The following is a 21,422-nucleotide window of genomic DNA, read 5'->3' as shown; positions in this document are numbered from 1 at the left end:
ATTCTTTCAAGAGGCCCAACATTCTTTTAACCTGTGTGTCTTCATTGCACACTCGGAACCATGAAGCTATCCGCTGTCACACTCTTGGCTCTGACCACTGGCACTCTAGCTGCCCCGGTTCTTGAAGAGCGCGGTGGGCACGTCGAATACCAGTACTACGAAAGGAAGAATGGCGGTGAATGGACTCTGATCCCTTACAATCCCGGCTGCAAATGCCCTGAGCCAGTCTGCCCTGGGCCAAAGCCTGTGGTTGACTATCATCCGCCCAAGCCTTATCATCCCAAGCCTCAGCCCAAGCCGTACTATGAGCCAAAGCCTATTTATCACAAGCCAAAGCCTGTATACCACGAGCCAAAGCCTCACTACTACAAGCCTGAGCCAAAGCCTTATCATCCCAAGCCTTACTATCCCAAGCCGGAGCACAAGCCTTACCATCCTAAGCCGGAGCACAAGCCACCTCACTATCCCAAGCCCGATCACAAGCCTGATCACAAGCCTGATCACAAGCCTGACCATAAGCCTTACCCCAGGCCCGACCACAAGCCCGACCACAAGCCTGATCACAAGCCTGATCACAAGCCTGATCACAAGCCTGATCACAAGCCTTACCCCATGCCAGAGCACAAGCCCGATCGTCAGCCCGACCACAAGCCCGATCGCAGGCCCGACAACCATTATCCCGCCCCTGATGGCAAGCGAGACTAGGGGTAGATCTTCTATGCCTCTACGAAGCTTTCAGGGTCTCATTTTCCAACATGACACGCTCAAGTATGGTCTCTCGATGAGACCCATCATTCCTTTGCTTGATGCAAACGATGCCCTCATTTAGTTCTCAATCTGGGATGGAAGGGCCCGAGACATTCATTCTGCAAGACCAACACTTGCACCCACTGTATTGATACAGTACCTCACTCCTTCACCTACTCATCCCCTCATTTGAATCTCTGAGGAAAAAGAAATATCACTCAGCAGACTTCTTGGTTGGAATTAGTGTAATGATTATTACTTGTATACCTTTTCTTCTTATACTCTCATTAAGAACTTTTGTATCTTTAGTTAAGAAGTCTAGAATGGAATATACAGTTCGTATGAACCACTCAGCTCATGTAGACCGTAGATAATATCCCTCTTGTGAAATGCTCCCTGCCTACTTGCCCATTTCGAAGGAAGGCTAAAACCCGCATCGTGAGCCGTTGACGCGTAGCAATAATATAACTAATACTAACTTCTTACAATTAATATTGGGGTTTTAAATATACTACTGTTTAGAAACTTACCAACAGGTAGGCGCACAATGTTCAAATATGCCCCGCTTAATTGAGTAATGTACTTGGTCAAACGTCACCCGGCAAAGGGATACATATATAGAGTATTTCTGAGTCGGAGGCTTGTAATAAAAGAAGCCAACGAGGATATCTATAGAACAGAATATTGGCAGAGGAAATAGACGGAAATCTAGTTCTAATACAAATACAAATCTCAACCAGACAATTCAAACAAATAAAAAAAAGGAAAGCAGCTGTAAAAACGATACAGAGGGAGACAATCCTTAAGTAGAGTAATGCGCAACATATCCAACTTCCATCATGCTGCCATAACCATCGCAGGTGTTATCGTTCGGATATCCGGGCTTGCAATTCAATTAGTTCATGTTTTCTCTTTCTTGTTGGAGGATAACTTGCCCAAGTGCCACCAACAGCCACGTTGAGAATAAAGTACATTGGGCTACGGGCCAGTGTGTTCCAGACTCTTTCATTGTTGATTCGAGCACCGGTGATCTGATGATACTGTCGTCCATCCATGAACCAAGTAATAGTCTCGTCCCGCCAACTGCTCTTGGCTCGGTTAATCTCAATCCTCCAGTTGTGCCAGCTCTGGTCTGGGATACCAATAGTGTTGCCGATTCCTGTTCCTTCGTTGCAAATACCTCCGGGGTACACGTCGCAGTGGACGGTTCCGTGTCCAGTCAGCTGTCCATTGACCGTCTCCATGATATCGAGCTCTCCACAAGACGGCCAGCTCCCGCCTCGACGAAGAATGTCACCAAGCATCCAGAAGGCAGGCCAAATGCCTGCCTTGTTACTGATAGCGCAAGTACCGAAACGGATTTGAGCTTCGGCGCGGGTAACTTTGCCTGCCTGGGGCGTGAAAACATATTTGCTCTCTACGCGTCCGGAAGTCCAACCCTTTAGGGCAGAAGCATCGCGCCAGGGAACAAGCTGGAGGGTATCACCTCCACTTCTTTGAACGTTGCGAGTGGATGAAGTATATACTTCGAGTTCGGCGTTGACGTTGAGATATCCATCGATGATGTTCCATCTGCTTGTGTCGGGGAGTGTGCCAGACGCACCAGAAAAGGGATCCTGCCAAATGCGGTTGAAGCCACTATAGCCAGGGGCATCCCAGGCAAGTGTAGTAGCTGAAAGGGAGAGCAAAGCGGTGAGGGATTGCTTGAAAAACATGTCGAAGGTAGTTTGCAAGACGGCTGAGTGATTGTTTGGGGAATGATAGGAGAAAGTCTCAGTCCAAGGGAGAAAGTCTCTTCATCTTTATAAGCTGCAATGCACGACGGCATCGGCGTATAATCCTAGCTATATGTCGCATCTTATGGTGCTGTCGCCATGGATCACGGACGGCTTATACCATTGAATTACTTGCCCTGCTACTGCCAACCTGCCACGGGTACCTTACAGCTTGTCACAATGCTAATGCGCTAGTCCAGTGATATCGTCACTTCCCATCAAATACTTAGAATGATCTAAGAACTCACATCGGCACGCGACACCTTTTCTAAAATATGCTCCTTACTTTGGGACATCTTGCTACAAGGCGTCTAACCCGCCAAGAGGTGATTCAAAGCAGAGTCACCCTTCATCTCTCGGTGACCTATTGAACTAGAGACTTGGAGGAATTGAAACATGATTGGATACCGTGACCTATCAAAGGGTTACATTGTCGACGGGACAATTTTATGCCTAATATCCTTGTCAATGGGACCTAACTAAGCAGGAAAATAACCCGCGGAAGCTAAAGTGATTGGTTGCGTTTGCGGGGATAAGGAACCTGAATAGGGTTAGAGCTCCAGTGACCTTCCACTTTAACAGATCATATCCGTCTGATCACTTGATTTGCTGGAACACTGTTTCAGTCTGTAATTATCTGAAAGGCTGACTTGCTCATGAGTTTGAATTCGTCCAGCACGAGTCATATAATGTCTCAATAGCACCAGGTGTAGATTAGAGCGCAGAGAATACTGCTGACAAGAATGGCAAGTCTTGATAATATTGTTGAAAGTATAACAAGCATAAAATTCAACTACAATAATCACAAAAACAAAGATACAGAAATCGAGGATTACGTAGATGACCTCTTTAAGAAATTTCGTACTACATTAGTGTGTCTCATCTTAGTTAAAAGGTTCTTGAACTTCTTGGGTATATTATCGGGCTTGGTTGCCTTGACGCCATTGTCAATGCTAGTCGAGGGAAGACTCATGTTGCCGTTTAATCTCGCATCACGGAAAAACTACATATTCTTGTATTCGTCGTCGCCGAGGCCACTCAGCTCATACTGACTCCCATCGGCTAAAATAAGAACAGAACTGTACGTTCGCCCGGGTTGATACCACAGAGCAACAGACTGAGAGGGACTTCCTGATTTAACCTGTATACTCCAGGGCCTGCGCTTTGGAAAAAGACAACCCAAAATAGATAGGGACTTCCGTTGGCATCCGTGTTGCGGCAAGTCTTGGGCTTGACACCATTGCAGCATGTAGCTGGGCCACTGCAGTTTTTATTAATATAGAGGTAGGGGTCGGCAGCTGAGACTGCGGTAATAAAGGGAGTGAGAGTTGTTAAAGATTTCATTTTAGAGGCTTATAATAATAAGATATGCTTGTGAACGAATAACTTATCATATAATAAGGCGAGATGATAGTAGATGAGGCATGTATAAATAGCGGGGATAACAACGATCTTTAAGACGCCTCCTTTCTTATTGAGGGGGTAGTAGATAAATAGCCTTCTCTTACCTGCTACTATATCCAAGGCATTTCCTGGTCACTTATCCTATCCTAACTCCTTAAGTCTCCGCTAACAAAGACAACTAATACAGCTGCATATCTGTTCTGCTAATTCACCTGGGTCTAAGACTTAAACTGTTTACTTACGCCGCTGTAGCCCCGAACACCTTGCCTTGGCTGGCGTTCGTTAACAAGCTAACAATTGCCGAAAAGACAGAGGATTGTAAAAACAGCGATTTTAATTAGTAAGAGAGCCACAGATTTGTACCTAATGTTGGCTGTTAATAATTTCTTCATGTATTGCTAATTCCTCCTTAGTTACCGTCATGATCAGTCACATCTGTTTACAAACGCATTGACGCTACAATAATATTCAGTGACTACTTCGATCCGGAAAGTCTACTATACCGCATAGCTCGCCTCTGCTCCAGCCCGTGCACCCTTAATTGAAACCTGACACCAGATGGATCTGATGATGAAACAGACATTGAAGAGGTGGCTGACCTGGTCCGTGGTTTCATTCTCCTATGACTCAATACCTCTATGGAATCTCTACTAATGGGAGTCTGTTAAGCCGCACTATGGAACCCGGGGTTTAGAGGTGAAAGACTTCCGTATGAAGCCGAACCAAATCAAACAATGGCAAAGAGGGGGATGGATTTGAAAGACTGGTGTCTCATTCATCAAATGAGGAATTACTGGTTTATTTCAAATATCCAAACAAGGTTTCAATAGCTCTACGAATAATGGGATGTTACAAATAAGTTCTATTTTGGGTGATGGATATACATGCTCATACCCCGGGTGTGTAAACAGACCCTGCCAAACTCAGTACCTTCTTGACTCCCATTTAAACGTACACTCAGGTGATCGGCCATACTTCTGCCCTAATGTGGGATGTCCAATGTCCGAGGGAGGGAAGGCTTTCAAAAGAAAGAACAAACAATGATTCGACATGGCTTAGTGCATGACAGCCCTGGCTATATACGTCCTTTCTGCCCAGACTTAGAGCACAAATACCCAAGACCGAACAATTTGCAACGGTGAGAACTCCAAGGCCCAGGCCCATATATCTATTCTAACTAACGAGATCACAGACATGTTCGTGTTCATCATGTTGATAAGGATGCGAATGACCCTGTACTTTAGAACGTTTTAGCACGAGGCCCTACAAGGCTGCCGGCCAGTTGAGTGATTAACAGCTCATATATAGCTGATGTTACTATTGGTCGCTATGACTGATTTAGCGAGAGTGACGGTATTTATTGCTGATTGAAGTATTCTAAAGAATGTCAGACTTCAGTATTGACTAAATCGGTTAAATCGTGGACATTTCATACAGACGGCTTGCCAAGCGCCAAGTGAGCTATGAACAGACGCTATGACTCTCTGTGCAAGAATGGAAGAATTGCCGGGGTTTGCATACGATTTTAATCTCCCAAAGACGAGTCGCGCACCAATCAGACGATAGCGGGACCGGTAGATTAGGAACGGACCCCGTAAAGAAGCTCGTATCGCGACCTCATGACTTCATTCAAGGTCACATTAGAGTTGGGGGTCGTTTAACTTATATATATCCAGTCTGTCCCCTTCAATTTGACTCGCCGTCCACGCTTGGAATTGAGATATCGCCAACATCATCAATATGCTTAGTCTCACTCTCGCCGCCGCCGCTGCAGCTGTTGCTCTGCCTGGCTTTGCTACCGCGGCCAAGACTCCTGCTGGGGTCATCGCTGTCCCGTTATCTCGCGATGAGGGCCTCACCGCGTATTTCGCCAAGCTCCAGGTTGGCACGCCACCACAAACAGAGTATCTCAAGATCGATACTGGCAGCCCACGATACTCTTTCATGGACCCTCGCAATGAAGTCTGCCAAAAAAAGGAAAAGCCGTGCAGTACATTCGGAACTTTCAATAACAAGACATCCTCGTATGTATCATCTAAATATTCTCCCATTTCAGCCGCTGACTTTCGATGTAGAACAAGTCGCTATCGAGGTCATGGCTTTCAAGATGCCTTGGGCTCCGTTGGAATGGGCGACTATCTGAGCGATACTGTTTCCTTAGGCGGCGTATCTGTCAAGGACTTGTACTTTGGCTACACTTCAGAATACAGCTTCCCAGACAAAGTCAGAGGTGATGCCTATACGATTCTTGGTAAGAAACTCGATATGGAGCCCACCAGACAGTGAAAACGCTAACAAATGATCAATAGGTTTGTCGTTGGAGTGTTCCTACGCAGGCCCCAAATGCACTGACAGGGCTTCCGCTTACGCGATGCCTGAGCTCAAGCGTGCCTCCAAGATCAACTACTTGGCTTCAAGTATTTACCTTGGACCCGACGACAAGGAGGCTGCCAATGCCAAGATGCTGCTCGGTGGCGCCTACGATAAAGCAAAGATTGACGGCGACCTCATCACCGTGCCTATGGTAGACCCATTCCATGTCAAGCTCAGTCTCGGCCAGACGAACTCTGTCAATGTTACTTCCGTCGACGTCTTCGTCGGCAAAGACAACAACCACACGCGAGAGACTTACGGGGATAAAGGCCTCGGCGTTCCCGTTCTGTTGGATACAGGCGTCGCAAGCTGGTACTTGACCGACAAGACCATGGCTCCTCTCTACCGTGCCTTTGGTTTGACCGAGGCACCTGGATGGGGCCAGCAGTACTTTGCCGTTGACTGCAAGTATGCCAACCCCAAGCGCTCTGACGGTTATGTTGTCGTTGAGTTCGGGACTCATGGAAAGATCACGGTTCCCTTTCACGGCATGGTATCGAAATTTCCTGACGGCACCTGTGGAGTCTTTGCTCAATCCCGAGGCGACAGTGTATCCATCTTCGGTGATCCTTTCTTGCGTAACGTGTACAGCATCTTTGACCAAGAGAACTTTTCGATTTCGATGGGACGGGTGAAGCATACAGATGAAGAGAATATTGTGCCTCTTCCCAAAGGAGGGTTCAAGCCGACTGCGCGTTACTAAGTTGCAGAATAGTACCATATATATCTGATAGGGTTCCCCGGGGTTGTTAACCGCCTTCAATCCAACTTGCAATTTTATGAGACCTCGGTTCTGGTAGTACCCTCGACCGCCTGCTTCAAGTCCTGGTTCATTCTTATGTAGCCTTCCCTCAACTCCTCCAACCCCCCATTGTTGCCATAATAGGCGCCAATATGCCAGAGAATCGCTCTCCTTGTAGAAACCGTGTCGAGATGTCTTCGCCCTCGACCTCTTCCAACAAACACCAATACTCAGTATCGAAAAGGGCTGGTGTCAAAATGCTTCCATTCCAGCGAAGTTCTTTCCCTGGATTAACAACGGAGGTTGTATTTGTATATGTTACTATTGTTGAGAGTAATTGTCTGCTTACTGCCGACGGACAATTGAGCATGAGGTGGTTGCACTTCTATGGACGTGACAAATGTGTTCCATTGAGGCCAGGATTTAAGGTCCATGAGAAAGCTCCAGACTTGAGCTGGGCGCGCTAAAATAATTATTGACTCTTCGATTTTAGACATGACTTGGTGATGAGACTATTGTGTGTAATTAATCTGTAATATGCAGCAGTCCTCATTAAGATATTTATGGTTTCTTATCAAGATGCTATTTCCCCACGGGTAGTCCTAGTGTCTGATGGGAGACGGCGCGGCGCGTCTTATCTACCGATGTGCAGTGACGTCTTCGATTGAGCGGAGGGTTTGTTTACCCGCTTCGGCCCAAGCTCTAGCCGGTTGGTTGAGATACGTCGTCATTACCATGTTTCAGTTATCCAGCCCACGGTATGATCCCAGCCTCTCCGTGGCGCTTAGACCAGAGGCCTCCTAGAGCGGGATTAAAGATGGCGGAATAAATACAAAGGTTACGAGAAATCATCACATAATTTATTCCACTGGATATTGGGAACGGCGAGAAATGGAACGACGCGCCCGTGACAACATTAAGGAGTATTACTGGAACGAGAGCGGCATTCGATAGCGTTAATTACTTCGTCAATTCATAACTAAAAAAGACAATGGCTGGTTCCCATTCGTATGCTTCTGAACTCCTAGAATCCAATTCCCCATCACTTGCAGCATGACATTAGGTCGTGTCGCAACATAGCCATATTCCTCTTGTCGTGTTGATTGGACCAACTTAGGGGATCGGGTCGTAGCCGCCGCTTCGCATGTGAGCTTGGCGGTTCGAGAACAGGTAGTAGATGATCATTCCGACAATGGGGAAGAGGAAGACGACGAGACACCAGAGGATCTTGTGGGAAACGGGGCGGTTCGACTGGAGGACCTCGACTGTGCAACGTCGTCAGCAATTGATCAACCATAGTAGAGGGTGAGTGAGGACTTACTCCAGACAAGGATATCAAGGACCAAGACAATGAATCCGACAATTCCACCGCCGGTACCATAATGCCAGGGCTTAGCAGCGCTCGCGCTGATGGCATCATTAGCGATGGGAGCAGCAAAGGCAAGCGTCGCAAGCCAGAGTTGGAGGAAGGAAATGACAGCGTTGTTAAACATGTTGACGGGTAGTTTTTGATAAGAAGAGCTTGGCAGAAGAAAGAGGGGGAAAAGAGAGAGACCCAGCCTTTTTGTAACTGTAACACACGATCAGAAACAAGCTTACGACAGAGTTAGGCACATGATACGGAACTTTGACGTCATTGATTAGTCCAGCCCAGATAAGATGTCAGTGTCCGCTTTTGGTAAGGGCAGTCCACTGAATAACGTTAAGCATACCCTAGACTATCATTGCGAAGCTTATTATCAAGAGTAGCAATGCTTGGTACACCTGGAACTTATTATAGATACATAAAATGGAAGCTGATTTGCACGTATATGTTCTACACTCTTTTGAATTTTATCTTTTTTTGCATTTTGATGGGCTTGTTGTCGGCTGGCTAAGTACGAGATTGTTAACACCACATAGTCAACAGGATGTTGAGACCGGGGCTTCACCAATCATGCTTAGCTGCTTGCGTCACTTGAACACCTACACCTCAGTAATCAATGCCTAACAAGCGCCCGTCTGAATCATTTATATACAGTACATTTTTACAATTGAATCAATAGTGACTCTGTATGTCTGTTGTTGTGATGGGTGACGCGACACGCTGTTCATGTTCATCGCGTTACAGGCAATCCACTTCAGGTGGGTCAGGGAAGCAACACCCACCAATCGGATATAAATGCAACTGCTTAGCGAGTCAACCGATGACTCCGTCGGCTCCACATAACCAACGATCTTCAGTACGTGTGGGAATGAATTTCAAAGACAAAGAGGAAAGAGAACACAGCAGGGGTTTACAAGGCTGGTTTCAAAACAACTGCGTTTTCTGCATCTCCATCTTCACATCTTGACAGGACTTTCCCTCAAATTGAATGGAAGACTCAACTCGCTATGGTTCCATGATATGGAGGATGATGTGAAGGAAGTTGCTAGCAGAATGCACAAGCTTTCTGGGAGTAGCCCGACTTCAAGGATTAAATACAGTGAAGTATTTGTTCTAAGTATTATCTTTTGTAGAAAGGCAAAGGGAACATGAATCTAGATCCACTTTTAATTAACAAAGAACGCTGAAGACCAGCATTAACCGTCGTATTACCAAATGGCCTAATATTTAGGATAGCCGGGAAACAGTTAAATGCCAATTGTGCAATATGAGCTATGATTCTTTCACAAAGTCATGCCGGAAGTTGCTCCTGTTTCAACTACCGAAGTCGAGACAAAAGTATCTACAGCCTTCGCAGGACTTGTCTTAACAAGAAACTCAAGCCTGACGGATAAGTGGATTGTCAGGATCAGTACCAGTCAATTGTATCTCCTCCTCGAACATCACCTCGTACCATCCCAAGTGCTCATCTGTTCCACTTTTGATAGTCCAGTAGATACAGATAAACGTTAATTGATGATTTCAGGACGAAGTGGAGAAGCATTTAACATTTTGTATCTTAATTGGAAAGCGGGAGCATTCGGAACAGCAGCTACATCGATCTCAGAATATGTAATATAACCTTGAACCAACACCGGTTACAGAAGTAACCTGCGGGCCACTCCGGAGACTTTGTAGATTTTGAAGGGTCGACAGATTTCGCCGAACCGAATGACGTTGAAGTTGTCAATTGGGATTAATGCCGTGCTTTATTTGATGTATATGATCATGAGTTCCCGAGGTGCTGAGATTCATTAATGGGAATTGGAGAACTGTATCGGTTGCTTAATTTTGGGGATGGGACTCAATTCGGGCTATGTGATAAAGCTGTAAAGAAACTGTCGGCTGCGGCAGATGTCCTTAGATCTGAGTCTGTTGATCAAAAGATCGCTACGCCATTCGGTGGACTCGCCACGCCTCCAGGGACCTGCAAGCATAATTCGATCAGTTTCAAAGGTAAGATACAAGGCGTCAGAACTCACCTTGAGTGGCATACTCGTGAAAAAGAATGACCACCTCTTTCTCTTTTCACACTCTTTACTTAATACCTCCAGATCAAATAGCTCTCCAATTGGCATTCCCCAACCTGCTAAAAGCCATTCATGTAAAAAGAAATCCGTATTCTGACAAGGCCATGCCTCCATACTAGGTTGATCACCCGCAACAGCCGCAAAGCCCTGGTCCCAGAGCCATCGAAGAGTGTCTTCAGAAGACTCGACGCCATGGGCCGGCGGGACCTTGTGATCTGCCAAGGCCTTGCACTCCTCGTCTGTAAGCCTGTCGTAGGCTCGAACCCACCCTGTTCGGATGAAGAGTATGTCGCCTTGTTGAATAATTGTTCCTTGGCTTTCTGCAACCTTCTTCAAGGTTTCGACTGTGATTGACTTTGTATCGAAGGGGGTCAAGGCGACGTTGTTGCTATCTGCCCATGATGCATAGTCAAGGAGAACTCCACGCCCAACGATACCACCACGCTCAACCCACGCTGCGTCAATTAGCTCGCAATCGTCTTCCTGGAACAGACAACGTACCTTGAATTCCATTGACATCCGTTGACAACAACTCATCAAGAGTCTTCCCGTTGAACCAGAGCTTTTCCTTCTGATACGCATAATGTCGAAAGCCATCCCACTGCGAACTGCTTTGTGTATTGAATGTCAAAGTATCGTCGTTTACTGCCCGAGGGGTCTTTGTAGTGATCTCATGCTTGAATGGAGCACGGCCAAAGCAAGGTCGTGACATACGATTGAGAGGCCAATCTGTAGAAACTCGGACGCCATCACGGATCTCCGAAGCAGCTTTTGCAACAATGTCGGGAGTCAACAGGTTGAGCATGCCGCATTCGTCCTTGTCGCCGAAAAGGCCCCAGGCGTTGCCATCAGGACCATCTTTACGAAGTGGAAGTGAGTCGAATGAGTGCTTAGTAGACATTTTGATGGATTTATTCAGCTAATAGATGCCCTGAATGTTGGATATCAGTGATGATGTTATTTTAAGACCCCGCTTTTTGAGGAGAGCTGCGGAAAGAAACCCGAACATAAATCGTGATGGAAATCTTTGTCATCAGAGCAAGGAATTAAGTACTCAGCAAAGATGGTATTCGGTAGAGTATATCAATCTCCGCAACTTCCAAAGGCCACTTTCAGATGATCTTAATGCCATACATACCATTCTCATCCTTGATCTTGATACTCAAGCTATCCTTCCAACATGACTAAAGTTTCTCGAGATAAACATTGTAATGACACCTCGCTAGATCATTTGGGCTTCACAGCAAAGTTATCCACCTTCAGTCTCAGCGTCGATGTCTTGCCGCCTGCAGCAGGTGGACCATTCAGGTACCACTCCATTGAAATAGTCCAAGTACCAGTCTGCGAATTCGGAAAGTCTGCAACAAAGTTCGCCCACTGATCAACCTGGTGAGTACCTTTGTAGTTTGGCGTAAAGATGGTGCTGCTGAAAGAGGTGGTCTCAATAGAGAAAGATCCCATCTGATACCAGAGACCATCTGGAGCTTTCGCTTGAACGAAGACTCCAGGCTTGTACGGCGCTGTGTACTAAGCTCCATTCTTGGGAAGGAGCATCGACCAAGAAAGCTGGAAGCGAGAGGCCTTACAGATCTTGAAAGTTTGGAAGAATTTATTGTAGCTTGTGGGATCCTGATAACCTGATGTCGCGCCGAATTGAATGGCATGAGAGCTCTTGTAACCGCCCGTGACAATTGATGCCGTACCCTGTTTAGCGTACGTAGGCTTGAACTCCCAAGGTGCTAAAATAAATTAGTGTGAACAAAAAACCATATCATGGGGCGTCCTTGCTGTAAGGAGTGGACTCAAAATTCGGGGTTTTAAGTGAATTAGCGGGCGTGGTGCAAGCTCGCTCGCTGAGCGAACTAATTGCAGCGCTGGGCGCAGTAAATGCAGGGGTGGCAGCTACCAGCCAAGTAAGAAACGCTAGCCTAACCATGATGAAGAGGTTTGCTTTATTTAAGATATGAGAATAATACTGCTAGAAATTGCAAGAAACTGCAGGAAGATCTCGGAAGACTCTCTATCTTTTGTAATTAAATAAGAGGCAAATATTACCGTTACATTGAAACATCATGAGATGGTTCTCGATTCAATAGTTCATGGAGGCGTCGATCTAGACTCCTAAGCCGCACTGTCGACAGAGTCCATATATCGCAAACTAGTACAGGTTGATTGTAGACTGAGACAAGGGCCAGTGTCCCCGATAGATGTAACGGCAGAGACAAAGTTTGTACACTGATTGTAACCAGGATCAGTCTATTGCATCAGTCAATAACAAGCCAGTGGCCAGGAAGGCTCCAAGCAGGGTAATGGTACCCGGCACCACGCCGTCTGGCAAACCACTGGTTGATATTTCCATATGTATCTCAAGACATCTGTTGAATCATACCCGTCGCCTGATATTGTGAGTAATATTTTCCTCCTCCAGCTCGGCACGCTTCCTTCCAGCTTCCACGCCCAGAAGGGCAGAATAAGTGCCAATAACGTCCTATTAAAGTCTCACCGACATTTTGACACCAGTGTCTTATTTGTCCCTTGCTTAGGGTTCTATTGCAAGGAGAAGAATTGTCTGGCAGGATGAGCACCTGTTACTATTGATCCTCTCAAAATGCACCTATATGACAAGCGGAACCATGGTATCTGAATGAATGGCTGAGCATGTGCGGTCGCAGAAAAAGTACAACTCATCGACAAGGCAGGTCGGTGCTATTAAAGAAATCCAAGTCGGGCGCTTGGAACGGGCCGTCGGAGGGACACATTGAGGCCGTCTCAGCGCGATTGACACATCGTATGTTAGATACGAACGTCCCGAGCCGTAAATCAGGTATTGCAAAGAGCCCCCAGAACTTTCACACCCAACCATAGCCCGTTAATTCTCTGGAGACCCAGATTATCAAGATAAGATGAGGAGAACTCCTGCTCCCGATCTCGCGATTCGACGTCGGCCAAGACGGTAAGCTGAGCCAGGCTGACGCTAATCCTGGAGCGCTAGAATACATCGTCAATTTTGTGCCTAGCTGAGAATCCTTCGATCCACAATTAAACTTGGCATTACCTTTAAACAACAGTTGAACTGGGTTTCACTGCGTTAACTACGAGATGAAGGATTCAGTCCGGCTTACGGTGATGTCACTTGATGGATCCAGGAACTTGCCTCGGGAACTTCAGTTTTCGGCAGTTGAAATATAATCAAGCCAGTATATATAAGTATCGATGTTTTCTTCAGCTTCCAGATTTCTCACTCATTCTCACCAGTAAAGCTTCTCTACTAGCTCACAACAAGTAAATTGATCAACATGCATTCTGCCTGGGTATGCTTTCACATGATCCAGATATCTTCATCCGGAACCAACTGACAACAATAGACTCTCGTTACCTTCCTCCTCGCTGCCTCAGCACCAGCCACCCTAGCCGGAAAGTGCCAGGCACCACTTGGAGTAGGAGAGAACCCCAACTGTCAGGGAGGCGGTTATTCGTCATGTGTCAGCAAAACCAACGCCTTGTGCTGGGCTGAATGTTCTGGCAATCCAGCTGGAGGAGCAGGCTCTCCATGCCACACAGGCTGCACGACCAGAAACCAGCAGTACTGTGCTGGCTACTGCATGGCTATCAACAACTGTGATGACTGCATCGAATCTCTCAAGCAGATGGGTGCTGCTGGCAATGAGGATAACTGGAGGGAGGCATGTAGCCAGGAAGGTAAGTCTTATCAAGAGATGATATCTGAAGAGTCATAGTCACTAACTGGATGATAGGGGACTCTTACTACTGTAACTGTGACCCTTAGTGGGTTGAGTGTTCCTTGCAACAACATGGTTCTCTCAATGGATGGAGGCTAGACTTTCAGGGTTATTTAACTGTGAATCGACGATAAGACTAAATACAGACGTAAATATCTCTTCCATATTTGTCTCTTTACTGAATATTTCAACACACACTTTGTGCTACGCTCAAAGATGCCAAATATCACGGTCCAGGACAAATGTAATGATCAGACCGTATCCCCACTCATGGAAGTAAATAGAACGTTATCACATGACCTGTTATCACTCCACTGATCCAGTAATGTGGAAAAGGAAAACTTTTCAACTCCCTGAAACTCATCAAGTAACTCTAAGATGGTCACAGAACCCCAGGTAAAGTCTGTTGCTGTTATCGGGGCTGGCGCATCAGGTAGACCTCGCAAGTCTTCCAGGAAAAGGGCTTACTGGCTAACTTTATCAGGAACCGCTGCTGCTGCCGCACTGAAAGCGGAAGGATGCTTCGATACGATTAAGGTCTTCGAGAGGAGGGAAGCGCCTGGTGGGCTATGGTAAGTTTAGGCGGTCAATCTGAGACGATACATTGACCCCTTTCTCGATCTCTAGGCTGTATGATAAGGAAGATACGTCGGGTTCCAGTATCAAGCCTGGTGCCCTTCCGCCCGCATTGGACCCTCCTTCAAATATCCCCGCTAGCTTGCCGCGAAAGCAGCCTCATGATAGAAAACAGAGTTACCATTCTACTCCCATGTATGAGTCTCTGACGTACGTTGCCTGCATCAGATCTATCCGTGAGTGAGTCTAATGAGGAAAAGAACAACTGTTCCTGAGATAGCAATGTCGTTCTCTGATAAGAGGTTTCCCTATGGTCCATTCGTACCCCACCACGTTCCACTACGTTACCTCCAGGACTACTATTCTCTTCATCAAATGGAAGATTTACTAGTTCTCAATACCACCGTGGAAGATCTCAGCAGGATCTCTGATAGCACCGAACAGGATGGCTGGCAACTTACACTGCGAAGGTATAACCTCGAGGAAGGTGTTGACGAATGGTGGCAAGAGATATTTGAAGCTGTTATCATTGCTAATGGGCAGCATTCTGTTCCATATGTACGTGTTCTCTATCGCCGTGACAGCTCATCGCCGACGAGATTAGGTTCCGCAAGTGAAGGGGCTTGAGAAATACATGGAAAGATACCCGGGTAGTGTTTCACACTCGGAATCCTATCGATATCCTGACCCTTTCAACAACAAGAAGGTACTCATCGTGGGAAACTCTCTTTCAGGTCGGGATATTGCCCATGATTTGGTGAAAGTCGCCCAATCGCCAGTGTATATTTCCAGAAGACACAGGACCATATGGGATGCGCCCGAATCAGTGAAAAGTATCAATTGGAAACCTGTCATCGAAGAATTCATTTTGGAAACAGGACAGATCCTTTTCGAAGATGGCTCTTCCCTATCGGGGATCGATCACATCATTTACTGCACAGGATATAAACCGTCCTTCCCATTCTGGAACACCAACTCAGATAGACAAGAGCTATATGACTACAGTAAGTCGAAGCTCAACGGAAGTTATTTACACACCTTCTTCAAAGATTTCCCCACTCTCGGTATCATCGGTCTAGGAAAGACCCTCGCCTTCCGCAGTTACGAGTATCAAGCAATCGCACTCGCAAGAGTCTTTGCAGGAAGAAACGCTACAGATCTTTCTTCGCAGGAAGAATGGGAGGCATTGTGGGAGGACTACACGAGCAACAATGGGATGGAATTCCATGAGGTATCCATTGAAGACGGTGAGCTGTTGCGATGGTATACTCGGTTATCGAACATAGCTGGGTTGCCGTTATGTGGCAAGGGAAGAGTTCCGCCCGCGTTTACTGATGAGGCCATTTGGCAGTTGAGGAATGTAAAGAGACATTGAGACTATCTGAATAAATACAGAGGAGGGAAAGAGATCTTGATGACGAGGACAGTGCATCGGATTGGCTGATAAAGTGTTTTCGGAGGAAATCCGCGGACAAATCCCGGACCCACTCCGGTGCCGGCCACGAACATCATCATCTCAACCCTTGAATGCAGATCTGGAGATCAGTCACTATGACTCAACCAAAACACCGGATCTCTCTATAAGATCGCTAAGAGACCGGTGCTCTCATATCTATTCACATCAGATATCTTACATGCCTTGTGTCGTGACGAACGACGCGACATATTGAGTCATGGCTCCCCAAGTTCTCACCAAGGACGAGAAGGCTCTTCAGGACCAAACCAACCTCCTCCCACGTCGCCAACTCATCATCGCCCTCGCAACCCTATCATCCTCGCTACTGCTCACCATCATCGACCAGAATGGAATTTCCGTCATGCTTCCCACCATCGCGCACGATCTTAGCGCCGAGAACACCATTTCTTGGGCTGGAACGTCGAGTCTAGTCGCCAATACGTGTTTCCAGATGCTCTACGGCAGACTATCTGACGTCTTTGGCCGCAAAGTCGTTTTCGTTTCAGCCATTTTGCTGCTTTGCGTTGCTGACTTGTTATGCTCGCTGAGTAAGAATGCAATTATGTTTTATGTATTCCGAGCTGTTGCTGGTATCGGCGGTGGCGGCGTTCAGAATCTTTCCAACATTATTATCTCTGATATCGTTACCCTGGAGCAGAGAGGTAAGATTCAGGGTGTCATCGGAGCTACAGTTGGGTTGGGTAACGTTGTTGGTCCCTTCATTGCCGCTGGGATGATGCGTCAGACGTCGTGGAGAGCATTCTTCTGGTTACTTTCGCCTATGTCGTTTTGTGCGGGCGTACTCGCCTACTTCTTCCTTCCATCCAAGCCTGCAACTGTTGGCTTCTGGGAGGGAATTTTCAAGATTGATTGGATGGGGACGTTTGTGTCAGGCGCGGGTATCATCCTTCTCTTGATTCCTATTTCTGGAGGCAAGTCTTCTCTGCTCTTGCTCTATGTGCAGTATCTAATTTTGAATGTTTAGGTGGCTCGTATTTTTCTTGGGACTCGCCTCTGTCGATCAGCTTCCTTACTGTCGGCGGTGCATTGTTCGTCGTCTTTGTTATATGGGAGTGGAAGATGGCCAAGCTTCCCATGATGCCAGGTACGTGGTCTTGGTTAAACAAATGATACCGCCTTGCTTACTGACCCTTCTTAGTAAACATTTACGGCAACATTACTCTCTCCATCATGCTGGCCCAGAACTTCTTTTTTGGCGCTGTGTATCAATCCTTTCTCTACTACGTACCTCTCTACCTTCAAAACCCACACCAATATGACGCCATGACGTCGGCAGCTATTTACACCCCGTTGGTCGCTGCTCAGATGCTTGGGTCGATTGGCTCTGGACAGTATATCAGTCGTCGATTGCGATATGGCGAGGTCATTGTGTTCGGCTTTGCAGTTTGGACTTTGTAAGTATTTCAAACCTCTCTTGTAATGTCTGTTAACATGGTTTAGGGGATCTGGTCTTGCATTGATCTTCAATCGTCAAACCCACCCTGCAGTCATCGCCGTCGTCCTCTTCATCGTCGGAACAGGCGTAGGATGTATCTTCCAACCAACCCTAATCGCCCTACAAGCTCACTCCCCAAAGAGTCGTCGCGCCGTCATTATTTCCAACCGCAACTTCTATCGCTGCATGGGGGGTGCTTGTGGTCTGGCCTTCTCCGCTGCAGTGCTTCAAGCGCGTCTAAGCGCCAAGCTACCAGCAGAGTATAAGGATCTTGCCAGCTCAACGTATGTCCTGCCGGACTCAATGCGCCAAAAGCCGGGTGTTCTAGACGCGTATATGGCGGCCAGTCGTAGCGTTTTTATCTTGCAGGTTCCTTTGATTGCAGCGTGTTTGCTCGGGACTGCGTTTATTCGGGACCGTGGTTTGGATCCTCCGAAGGAGACTTGAACAATCCCAATTCATGTTACCGCTGCTGATTATCAGTAGTCAAACAAATTTTGTATATTTATCAGAGGGAGTGGTAGGTGCTGAAACGTGATTGAAATTGTCGTTGGTGAGATGCATTTCATGGCGGCGCAGTAGACGCCCACGTCAGGAAGGAGATCAGATTGATGAACTTGACGGGTTTTATGGGGAGCGCAAGACCCATCTGAATGAACCATTCGCTGAAAATTATTGTAAGCAGGGGGTCAGAGACGTGTAACGCTGGGATTCGAATCCGTATTGTAGCACTTACCCTGTTTCGGCCTGGCCGTCTTTCGTCCTAAAATTACTTGTCGATTGGTGACTGTGATGATCTGATCCCTTCGACTTCCCTGAGTAATTAATGTCTCCACTATCAGTCTTTCGTTCTCTGTCAACTTCAGCCATCATGGGGATTCTATTCTCGCGGCCTGGACGCGAATCATCATCTTTACCAGCCGGTGCCTTTGCGGCCGGCAACATTTCCTCTCTCAACAGCTCATCCATCGTACCATACCTCGGTGTCAATACAGGCCTGTACTCGGCCCCTCTTCCGCCAATACCACTCGAATGGATCGTCTCGCCTAGTAAAATTGATGGGTCCTGTCCCAACGGTGCTCAGATTCTCACGTGGTTCGCCATTACGGATGCTATCATCACCGTTCTGGTGCCTCTCTTCGCGTACCGGCCTTTTGTCCACTGGATTACGCGCAGTCAGCTTGGTAAACGCAAAAAGAACAGTGTCGCTTTCACATGGACTATAACATTCGCCTGTCAGCTCACGGCCAACGCAATCGTTGCTGGCCTGATGGGCAGTACGTACAACACTTTGAGCATGCTTCACATCTTCACTGTTTTTATATCGCGACCCCGCTTCCATCCTATCATCGTCGGGTTGCTACGCTGCATCGTTTTCGCCAAGCGTCCCCGCGACTGGGATAAATCGACCATCATCAAACGTAGCAACGACGACCGTGTCGAATTTCCCTACACAGACGCCTGGATCGCGACAAGCATTTCAGAGTTGCTACTGCTCCTCATATCAGCCATTTTCACTGGCGTCACGTGGAATCGTCTCCCTTCAGACAGTAAAGCCCGCGAGTACGCCTCCGATCATGTGAGCTTCATGTCCAGTACACCGGGCATCATGTTTCTTGGCATGCTGGCTTTCGTGCCGGTGTATAAGCGCTACGGTGAGGCATACCCGATTGAAGGTCGACGTTATGAGACTGGTAGGCATTGGGGTGTGACGATAAGTAGCGATGGCAGGACGAGGGTCGGTGTCAAGAAGGGCAAGAACAAGACTACTCTCAAGAGGGTGGCGAACGCAGTATGTGCGACGTTACTTCTTGGATATGTCTATCTGGTCCAGTGGGCTTATTGGACAAGGTATCTTGAGATGACTGGGGCTCTGTGAGTTGTTATTCTCCTTGGTATACGTTCACGAGAGCTGACTGTATACAGATTCTGTCCCACGAAAATGATCCAATCAGGAGCTGTATGGGCAATCTTCACCTTGTTCGGTAAGTCATCTACGCTGCCATTGTTACGAACCTCACTCAAATAATAAACAATGCTAGGATTATTAGCAGGCGCTGCTTCATGACGTTGCTCTTGTAGCCACTTTTAAGCCACTCGTTATTACTTATTTACTCTTCTGTTTTCTCTCTCTTGAACCATATCTTCTGACGATACAAGCATCTGCTGGGGGTTATAAGACATATGATGATGCGTAGCACTGGTACAGGATAGATAATTGTCTATGCTATCGATAAGCCTGGACATGCGCCCTGCGAAAGACATCTCGCATTGCGGAGTCTTGGCGTTCTGCAGCCGATAGCGGAACAGGCATTTAGAAAGACCAAAAGACCCCGCGATTTATAATCTATGGCCTGATGTGATAACCTTGTGCTGTTTTGTGATTTGTAAGCAGAGTTATGAGTATATCTTGTGGTTACTGGGACATGATACAGGAACAAAAGTCAGCACGCTACGAGAATTAGAGTATCATCATCGCAAAGTATCCCTCCAGTCGTCCCAGCTAGATTCATAAATACCACCCGCCAGCAACAATCGATCGCAACACTGTCTGGCAGAACAGAGGAAGCAAGGGTAACACGACTTACAAAACCGAATTTCTATTCTCCGAACAAGACATGAAGGGCAAGAAAATCGTCATCACCGGTGCAGGTCGTGGTCTTGGTCGCGCACTGGCAATCGTGGCCGCGGACCGAGGAGCAGTTCCGTTGCTACTAGGCCGATCTCTACAAGCGCTGGAGCAAGTCCGCGACATAATTCAAAGCCGAAGTGGTGTATCAGCAGCAACCATTGTCTGCGACCTCTCGAACACTTCATCTGTCGTCAATGCAGCGGAACAGATCGCCTCGTCCCATCCTGACATCGACATACTAGTCAACAACGGTGCACATTTCACAGACGGTGCCTTTCAAAACCAAACGTATTCGCAGATCGTTTCTGTGATCAATTCAGCGGTCACAGGCACTATGATCCTCACTAAAGACCTGCTGCCACTCCTGAAGCAGAGACCGCATGCGGATATTCATAACGTTGTTTCCATGTCTGGTCTCCCACATGCAAGACTGACAGGCGCCTCGCTGCCCTTTAGAGCGGCCAAGGCAGCCCAGGATGGCTTTACACAGGGCTTGGTGGAGGAACTGAATGGCAGCCCTGTCCGGATTACGTCGGTTTATCCGGGTCTGATCGAGGACGTATCCCCGACGGATGAGGCGTGGGGTTTGAAGCGTGGCCTGAGCGAGGGAATCACCAACAAGGATGTTGTTGACACAATCCTGTACGCACTTTGCGCTCCCCCGAACGTATCACTACGCTCTATTGTTATTGAGCGTACTCATTCAGATTTTTTGGTTTAATTAAGATTTGAGGGTTCTTGCCTCCTTGCATTCATATCGCTGTACGCAACAAGCCAATGTCCCCGGTCGCTCTCTGACCTACCGATCAGGCCAACCATAACGCGACTTGAAACGTTTGCATGAAACTATTACATTCCATTTAAAACATTGGTTTTGATATCAGCTCTTCGTTCGTCCGTGCGTGCGGGGAGGATACGCCAATTCCTTTAGTACAGAGCTGAAATTCCTCAGCTGGATATGTCCTGTGTTATCAGACCAATTTATACCTACTCACTCGCCTTCGAAAGTTTACGTTGGGATCCAGACTTCTCATTCCACATCGCACTTCATTTCAGCTTCTATTAATTCACAACAATGTCCTTGAC

The 21,422-nt window shown here is 47.1% G+C and overlaps 6 protein-coding genes across 6 annotated transcripts; 3 read left to right on the top strand and 3 right to left on the bottom strand.

The window, feature by feature from the left end:
* Positions 1-60: 60 nt before the first annotated feature.
* On the top strand, positions 61-705 carry FIESC28_09691 (uncharacterized protein; the record flags this gene model as incomplete). The annotated part of the gene is made up of 1 exon (XM_031163827.1): positions 61-705. One exon carries the CDS (start codon positions 61-63, stop codon positions 703-705), a length of 645 nt encoding a protein of 214 aa, XP_031012119.1.
* Positions 706-1,610: 905 nt separating this feature from the next.
* On the bottom strand, positions 1,611-2,462 carry FIESC28_09690 (uncharacterized protein; the record flags this gene model as incomplete). The annotated part of the gene is made up of 1 exon (XM_031163826.1): positions 1,611-2,462. The coding sequence occupies one exon, from the start codon at positions 2,460-2,462 to the stop codon at positions 1,611-1,613; it is 852 nt and encodes a 283-aa protein (XP_031012118.1).
* A 3,204-nt stretch (positions 2,463-5,666) lies between these two features.
* FIESC28_09689 (uncharacterized protein) lies at positions 5,667-7,002 on the top strand (the record flags this gene model as incomplete). Its single annotated transcript, XM_031163825.1, has 3 exons — positions 5,667-5,950; positions 6,002-6,177; positions 6,236-7,002. The coding sequence occupies 3 exons, from the start codon at positions 5,667-5,669 to the stop codon at positions 7,000-7,002; spliced, it is 1,227 nt and encodes a 408-aa protein (XP_031012117.1).
* Positions 7,003-8,154: 1,152 nt separating this feature from the next.
* Positions 8,155-8,534, bottom strand: FIESC28_09688 (uncharacterized protein; the record flags this gene model as incomplete). The annotated part of the gene is made up of 2 exons (XM_031163824.1): positions 8,155-8,306; positions 8,363-8,534. The coding sequence occupies 2 exons, from the start codon at positions 8,532-8,534 to the stop codon at positions 8,155-8,157; spliced, it is 324 nt and encodes a 107-aa protein (XP_031012116.1).
* A 1,726-nt stretch (positions 8,535-10,260) lies between these two features.
* FIESC28_09687 (uncharacterized protein) lies at positions 10,261-11,377 on the bottom strand (the record flags this gene model as incomplete). The annotated part of the gene is made up of 2 exons (XM_031163823.1): positions 10,261-10,931; positions 10,978-11,377. The coding sequence occupies 2 exons, from the start codon at positions 11,375-11,377 to the stop codon at positions 10,261-10,263; spliced, it is 1,071 nt and encodes a 356-aa protein (XP_031012115.1).
* A 7,198-nt stretch (positions 11,378-18,575) lies between these two features.
* On the top strand, positions 18,576-21,057 carry FIESC28_09686 (uncharacterized protein; the record flags this gene model as incomplete). Its single annotated transcript, XM_031163822.1, has 3 exons — positions 18,576-19,579; positions 19,631-19,689; positions 20,234-21,057. The coding sequence occupies 3 exons, from the start codon at positions 18,576-18,578 to the stop codon at positions 21,055-21,057; spliced, it is 1,887 nt and encodes a 628-aa protein (XP_031012114.1).
* Positions 21,058-21,422: the final 365 nt, after the last annotated feature.

The sequence above is a fragment of the Fusarium coffeatum genome (assembly GCF_003316985.1).
Source record: "Fusarium coffeatum strain FIESC_28 chromosome Unknown BRIP53273_contig_258, whole genome shotgun sequence".
In the NCBI taxonomy this organism is placed as follows: Eukaryota; Fungi; Ascomycota; class Sordariomycetes; order Hypocreales; family Nectriaceae; genus Fusarium; species Fusarium coffeatum.
Note: the sequence above shows the minus strand (reverse complement) of the source record. Positions and strands in the feature narration are given on the sequence as shown.